General features: G+C 40.6%; 1 protein-coding gene across 1 annotated transcript; it reads right to left on the minus strand.

Moving 5' to 3' along the window:
* Positions 1–502: 502 nt before the first annotated feature.
* Positions 503–1,252, minus strand: LOC122647590. The gene has a single exon (XM_043840950.1). It carries the CDS (start codon positions 1,250–1,252, stop codon positions 503–505), a length of 750 nt encoding a protein of 249 aa, XP_043696885.1.
* Positions 1,253–8,167: the final 6,915 nt, after the last annotated feature.

Here is an 8,167-nt window from a genome sequence, read left to right on the forward strand (position 1 = left end):
TATATGTTCATTTTCGATTTAAACCAGACCGGGTGGGTCGTTTGGGGTTATTTGGGGGCATTTTTGTACTTTTTTGGGTTTGGTATTTTCTAAAAAGTGTCCTTATCTCTTATTAGATGTGCAGATGCGATGTTGAGGGTCGGGACCTTCGAATCAATACCTATGTCGACATATGTTCATTTTTAGTTTAAACCAGACCGGGTGGGTCGTTTGGGGTTATTTGGGGGCATTTTTGTACTTTTTAGGGTTTGGTATTTTCTAAAAAGTGTCCTTATCTCTTATTAGACGTGTGGATGCGATGTTGAGGGTCGTGACCTTTGAATCGATACCTTTTTTTTTATAGGTAAGTATGATTGTATTAAAAATAGAAGAAGAAAAAAATACCGAGAATGGCAGCCCTTTACCCCCTCCCCTTAGACAGGCCTAAGGGGAGAAGGAAAACTCTAGAGGCAACCCAAGGACAAGCCTAAGGTAATACAACCCAAACAATAGGGCCAGCTACTCAATGTGAAGGGGTCCTAAAGTAGGTTTTACGATTTGAGTCATCCTTGATCAACTCCACCAACCTTGGGGGGAAATCTGGGGGGAAGAAAAAAGACTCCTCATCCCCTATGTCAATGGCAACAACAAAGTCAGCCGGTTGGTTGAGCTCCCTCCAAACATGGTGAATCTCTAAACGTTGTAGCTGTCCAAAAAGGGATATGATATAGGCCTTTAAGACTTGCATGTTCCAAGGACACTTCACCGACCCATTTAAGATGTCCACTGCAAGTTTGGAATCAGATCTAATAGAAACTCGGTGGAGACCATTTCCAATGCATAAAGTAACCCTTCTAAAGATAGCAAGTAGTTCCATGCCAACGATCAAATTATCCTCTCCTTTGCCCATATAAGCTAAGATAGCAGTCCCTGTGTCATCTCGAATAACCCCACCATAAGAGGTTCTGTCAGCCGTCAAAGACCCATCACAATGAAGGGCTATCACGTGAGAGGGAGGGCTGAACCATGCGCAGGTTTTTTGTGTGATAACCTTCCAATCCACCCTAATCCCCCAATTATCCGTCAAAAACTGATTTCTAGAGTTGTGAACAACCGAAATTGGAAAGGCAGCACACTTGATAGCTACATCTAGCCTAATAGCCTCAATAATCTGATCATAAGACTTGACCTTGTTGGAAAACAGCCTTTGGTTCCTTTCCCACCAAATATAGTGCACAGTAGCACAAAAAACCAGCTTGGAAATAATGTCCATCCTATCATCAATACAGACAACATTTTTTAGCCAATCAACCGCATTTTGGAGAGTGTTAGGTCCCGCACCCCCTTGTGAACAAAGTGAACTAATTCTCCCCCAAATGCTGCTGGAAAAGGGGCAATTAAAGAAGAGGTGTTCGTGGCTTTCAGTTCCAGCCCAACAAAAAATGCAATTCTGGCCAACCTCCTTATTCCTCTTAATAAGCTGATCTTTTGTGGGGAGAGCACCCATAAGGCATCTCCAAGCAGTGCAAGAATGCCTAGGGAAATTCCCAGCAAACCAAGTATATTTATACTAGCCCACCTTTGGAGCAGCTCTTCTAACAGTGTCCCAAGCGGACTTAGTGGTGAACAAGCCATTAGGAGTTTTTTTCCTAACAATAAGGTCCTCTATGCCATACAAGAGTGGAACGTGCTGCAAATCCCCCCAAACACTAATCAAGTCAAAGGAACCATGAGAGGTCGGGCGCCAGGCACCCTATCTAATAATGTCTGAAACCATGGCCATGCAGTGAGAACCCGCATCATATTTGATACGGTCCCCAAATTTTTTTAATAAAACCCCTTAAGGATGCCATTTATCGAGCCAAAGCCTTATAGAGTGGCCAAACCCGATAGTATGTTGAGTGTGGGGTTCAACCAAGTCCCTATACTTGAGAATTTTGCGCCAGACCCAAGAACAGTTTTGGGGGATTTTCACAGTCCAAATGGAATCATTTTTTAAGTAGCGGGAATAGACCCACCAAACCCAAAGGCTGTCCTTTTTAGAAGCAATCTACCAAACCTGCTTTAAGATACCCGCAGTATTCATATCTGCAATTCTACGTATACCTAGCCCCCCTTCATTTTTAGGACTAAAAAAGTGTTTGAAATTGGAAGCTTTCTCTAATCATTTAAATCGATACCCATTTTGACATATATTCATTTTTTGTTTCAACCTGACCGGGTGGATAGTTTGGGGTTATTTAAGGGCATTTCTGTACTTTTTTGGGTTTGGTATTTTCTAAAAAGTGTCCTTATCTCTTATCAGATGTGCGAATGCGATGTTGAGGGTCGGGACCTTCGAATCGATACCTATTTCGACATTTGTTCATTTTTGGTTTAAACCAGATCGGGTGGGTCGTTTGGGTTTATTTGGGGGCATTTCTATATTTTTTGGGTTTGTGATTTTTCAAAAAGTGTCCTTATCTCTTATTAGACGTGTGGATGAGATGTTGAGGGTCATGACCTTCGAATCGATACCTATTTCGACATACGTTCATTTTTTATTTAAACCAGACCAGGTGGGTCGTTTGGGGATACTTGGGGGCATTTCAGTACTTTCTTGGGGTTGTGATTCTCTAAAATGTGTCCTTATCTCTTATTAGACGAGTGGATGCGATGTTGAGGGTCGTGACCTTCGAATCGATACCTATTTTGACATATGTTCATTTTTTATTTAAACCAGATCAGGTGGGTCATTTGGGGTTATTTAGGGGCATTTTTGTGCTTTTTAGGGTTTGGTATTTTCTAAAAAGTGTCCTTATCTCTTATTGGACGTGTAGATGCGATGTTGAGGGTCTTGATCTTCGAATCGATTCCCATTTCGACTTATGTTCATTTTTCGTTTAAACAAGCCCGGGTGGGTCGTTGTGGGTTATTTGGGGGCATTTCTGTACTTTTTTGGGTTTGGGATTTTCTAAAAGGTGTCCTTATCTCTTATTAGACGTGTGGATGCGATGTTGAGGGTCGTCAGCTTCGAATCGATACCTATTCAAACATATGTTCATTTTTGGTCTAAAGCAAATCGGGTGGGTCGTTTGGGGTTATTTGGGGGCATTTCTGTACTTTTTTGGGTTTGGGATTTTCTAAAAAGTGTCCTTATCCCTTATTAGATGTGTGGATGCGATGTTCAGGATCGTGACCTTCGAATCAAGACATATTTTGATATATGTTCATTTTTTGTTTAAACCAAACCGGGTGGGTCGTTTGGGGTTATTTGGGGGCATTTCTGTACTTTTTAGGGCTTGGGATTTGCTAAAAAGTGTCCTTATCTCTTATTAGACATGTGGATGCGCTGTTGAGGGTCATGACCTTTCAATCGATACCGATTTTGACATATGTTTGCTTTCGATTTAAACCAGACCGGGTGGGTCGTTTGGGGTTATTTGGGGGCATTTCTGTACTTTTTGGGTTTGGGATTTTCTAATAAGTGTCCTTATCTCTTATTAGACGTGTGGATGCGGTGTTGAGGGTCGTGACCTTCGAATCGATACCAATTTCGACATATGTTGAGTTTCGATTTAAACCAGACTGGGTGGTCGTTTGGGGTTATTTGGGGGCATTTCTTTACTTTTTTGGGTTTGTAATTTTCCAAAAAAGTGTCCTTTTCTGTTACTAGACGTGTGGACGAGATGTTGAGGGTCGTAACCTTCGAATCGATACCTATTTTGACATACGCTCATTTTTTATTTTAACCAGATCGGGTGGGTCGTTTGGGGTTATTTGGGGGCATTTCTATACTTTTTTGGGGTTGATGTTTACAAAAAGTGTCATTATCTCTTATTATACGTGTGGATGGGATGTTGAGGGTCGTGACCTTCGAATCGATACCTATTTCGGCATATGTTCATTTTCGATTTGAACTTGACCGGGTTAGTCGTTTGGGGTTATTTGGGGGCATTTCTATACTTTTTTGGGTTTATATTTTCCAAAAGTGTCCTTATGTCATATTAGACGTGTGGATGGGATTTGCAGGGTCGTGACCTTCGAATCTATACCTATTTTGGCATATGAGCCTTTTCGGTTTAAATCAGACTGGGTGGGTCGTTTGGGGTTATTTGGGGGCATTTCTGTACTTCTTCAGGCTTGGGAATTTCTAAAAAGTGTCCTTATCTCTTATTAGACGTGTGGATGCGATGTTGAGTGTCGTGACCATCGAATCGATACCTATTTCGACATATATTTATTTTTGGCTTAGACCAGAACGGGTGGGTCGTTTTGGGTGATTTGGGGGCATTTCTGTACTTTTTTGGGTTTGAGATTTTCTAAAAAGTGTCCTTATCTCTTATTAGACGTGTGGATGCGATGTTGGGGGTCATGACCTTCGAATCGATACCTATTTTGAAGTATGTTCACTTTCAGTTTAAACCAGACCGGGTGGGTTGTTTGGGGTTATTTAGGGGCATTTTCTATAATGTTTTGGACTTGGGTTATTCTAAAAAGTGTCCTTATCTCTTATTAGATGTGTAGATGCGATGTTGAGAGTCGTGACCTTCGAATCGATACCTATTTCGACATATGTTCGCTTTCGATTTAAACCAGACCAAGTGAGTCGTTTGGGGTTATTTGGGGGCATTTCTATACTTTTTTTGGGTTTGAGATTTTCTAAAAAATGTCTTCATCACTAATTAGACGTGTGGATGCTATGTTGAGGGTCGTGACCTTTGAACCGATTCCTATTTCGACATATGTTCATTTTCGGTTTAAACTAGACCGGGTGCGTCGTTTGGGGTTATTTAGGGGCATTTCTGTACTTTTTTGAGTTTGCCATTTTCCAAAAAGTTTTCTTGTCTCTTATAAGATGTGTGGATGCGATGTTGAGGGTCGTGACCTTCGAATCGATTCCGATTTTGACATATGTTCATTTTCGATTTGAACCAGACTGGGTGGGTCGTTTGGGGTTATTCGGGGGCATTTCTATACGTTTTTAGGTTTCCGATTTTCCAAAAAGTGTCCTTATCTCTTATTAGACGTGTAGATGAGATGTTGAGGGTCGTGACATTCGAATCGATTCCTATTTCGACATATGTTAATTTTCGGTTTAAACCAGACCGGGTGGGTCATTTGGGGTTATTTGGGGCATTTCTGTACTTTTTTGGGTTTGGGATTTTTTAAAAGGTGTCCTTATCTCTTATTAGACGTGTGGATGCGATGTTGAGGGTCGAGAGCTTCTAATCGATACCTATTCAAAAATATGTTCATTTTTGGTCTAAAGCAAATCGGGTGGGTCGTTTGGGGTTATTTAGAGGCATTTCTGTACTTTTGTGGGTTTGGGATTTTCTAAAAAGTGTGTTTATCCCTTATTAGACGTGTGGATGCGATGTTGAGAGTCGTGACCTTTGAATCGACACCTATTTCGATATATGTTAATTTTTTGTTTAAACCAGACCGGGTGGGTCGTTTGGGGTTATTCGGGGGAATTTCTGTACTTTTTAGGGCTTGGGATTCGCTAAAAAGTGTCCTTATCTCTTATTAGACATGTGGACGCACTGTTGAGGGTCGTGACCTTCGAATCGATACCTATTTTGACATATGTTCGCTTTCGATTTAAACCAGACCGGGTGGGTCGTTTGGGATTATTTGGGGGCATTTCTGTACTTTTTGGGTTTGGGATTTTCTAAAAAGTGCCCTTATCTCTTATTAGACGTGTGGATGCGGTGTTGTGGGTCGTGACCTTCGAATCGATACCAATTTCGACATATGTTCATTTTCGGTTTGAACCAGACTGGGTGGGTCGTTTGGGGTTATTTGGGGGCATTTCTTTACTTTTTTGGGTTTGTAATTTTCCAAAAAGTGTCATTTTCTCTTACTATACGTGCGGACGAGATGTTGAGGGTTGTAACCTTCGAATCGATACCTATTTCGACATATGTTCATTTTCGATTTTAACCAGACCAGGTGGGTCGTTTGGGGTTAACTGGGGGCATTTCTGTACTTTTTTGGGGTTGATGTTTTGTAAAAAGTGTCATTATCTCTTATTAGACGTGTGGATGGGATGTTGAGGGTCGTGACCTTCGAATCGATACCTATTTCGGCATATGTTCATTTTCGGTTTTAACTTGATCGGGTTGGTCGTTTGGGGTTATTTGGGGGCATTTCTATACTTTTTTGGGTTTATATTTTTCAAAAAGTGTCCTTATGTCATATTAGATGTGTGGATGCGATTTTGAGGGTCGTGACCTTTGAATCTAAACCTATTTTGGCATATGAGCCTTTTCGGTTTAAATCAGACTGGGTGAGTCATTTGGGGTTATTTGGGGGCATTTTTGTACTTCTTCGGGCTTGGGAATTTCTAAAAAGTATCCTTATCTCTTATTAGACGTGTGGATGCGATGTTGAGTGTCGTGACCATCGAATCGATACCTATTTCGAAATATATTCATTTTTGGCTTAAACCAGACCGGGTGGGTCGTTTTGGGTGATTTGCGGGCATTTCCGTATTTTTTTGGGTTTGAGATTTTCTAAAAAATGTCCATATCTCATATTAGACGTGTGGATGCGATGTTGGGGGTCGTGACCTTCGAATCGATACCTATTTCGACGTATGTTCGCTTTCAGTTTAAACAAGATCGGGTGGGTTGTTTGGGGTTATTTAGGGGCATTTCTATAATTTTTTGGACTTGGGATATTCTAAAAAGTATCCTTATCACCTATTAGATGTGTGGATGCTATGTTGAGGGTTGTGACCTTTGAATCGATTCCTATTTTGACATATGTTCATTTTTTGTTTAAACCAGGCCGGGTGCGTCGTTTGGGGTTATTTAGGGGCATTTTTGTACTTTTTTGAGTTTGCGATTTTCCAAAAAGTGTCCTTGTCTCTTACAAGACATGTGGATGCGATGTTGAGAGTCGTGACCTTTGAATCAATTCTGATTTTGACATATGTTCATTTTCAATTTAAACCAGACCAGGTGGGTCGTTTGAGGTTATTCGGGGGCATTTCTATATGTTTTTAGGTTTTCGATTTTCCAAAAAGTGTCCTTATCTCTTATTAGACGTGTGGATGAGATGTTGAGGGTCGTGACATTAGAATCGATTCCTATTTCGACATTTGTTCATTTTTGGTTTAAACCATATCGGGTGGGTCGTTTGGAGTTATTTGGGGGCATTTCTATACTTTTTAGGGTTTGGTATTTTCTAAAAAGTGTGTGTATCGCTTATTAGACGTGTGGATGCAATTTTGAGGGTCGTGACCTTCGAATCGATACCTATTTTGTCATATGTTCATTTTCGATTTAAATCAGACTCGGTGGGTAGTTTAGGGTTATTTGGGGGCATTTCTGTACTTCTTTGGGCTTGGTATTTTCTAAAAAGTGTCCTAACCTCTTATTAGACGTGTGGATGCGATGTCGATCGTTGTGACAAACGAATCGATATCTATTTCGACATATGTTCATTTTCGGTTTAAACCAGATCGGGTGGGTCGTTTGGGGTTATTTGGGGGTAGTTCTGTACTTTTTTGGGTTTGTGATATTCTAAAAAGTGTCCTTATCTCTAATTAGACATGTGGATGCAATGTTGAGGGTTGTGACCTTCGAATCGATATCTATTTTGACATATGTTCATTTTCAATTTAAACCAGACCGCGTAAGTCATTTGGGGTTATTTGGGGGGTATTTCCATACTTTTTTGGGTTTGGGATTCTCAAAAATGTGTCCTTATCTCTTATTAGACATGTGGATGCGATGTTGAGGGTCGTGACCTTCGAATCGATACCTATTTTGACATATGCTCATTTTTTATTTAAACCAGACCGGGTGGGCCGTTTGGGGTTATTTGGGGGTGTTTCTGTACTTTTTACAGTATTGCATTTTTTAAAAAGTGTCCTTATCTCTTATTAGACGTGTGGATGTTATTTTAAGGGTCATGACCTTTGAATCTATACCTATTTCGGCATATGATCATTTTCGGTTTAAATCTGACAGGGTGGGTCGTTTGGGGTTATTTGGGGGCATTTCAGTACTTCTTTGGGCTTGGGATTTTTTAAAAAGTGTCCTTATCTCATATTAGATGTGTGGATGCGATGTTGAGGGTCTTGACCTTCGATCGATTCCTATTTTGGCATATGTTCATTTTCAGTTTAAACCAGATCGGGTGGGTCGTTGTGGGTTATTTGGGGGCATTTTTGTACTTTTTTTGGTTTGGGATTTTT

Source organism: Telopea speciosissima, unplaced genomic scaffold, assembly GCF_018873765.1.
Source record: "Telopea speciosissima isolate NSW1024214 ecotype Mountain lineage unplaced genomic scaffold, Tspe_v1 Tspe_v1.0082, whole genome shotgun sequence".
Lineage (NCBI taxonomy): Eukaryota > Viridiplantae > Streptophyta > Magnoliopsida > Proteales > Proteaceae > Telopea > Telopea speciosissima.

What these genes read in the sequence shown, in the direction of transcription:
- LOC122647590 (XM_043840950.1), bottom strand. Translation starts at nt 1,252, where the DNA reads ATGGACATTATTTCCAAGCTGGTTTTTTGTGCTACTGTGCACTATATT.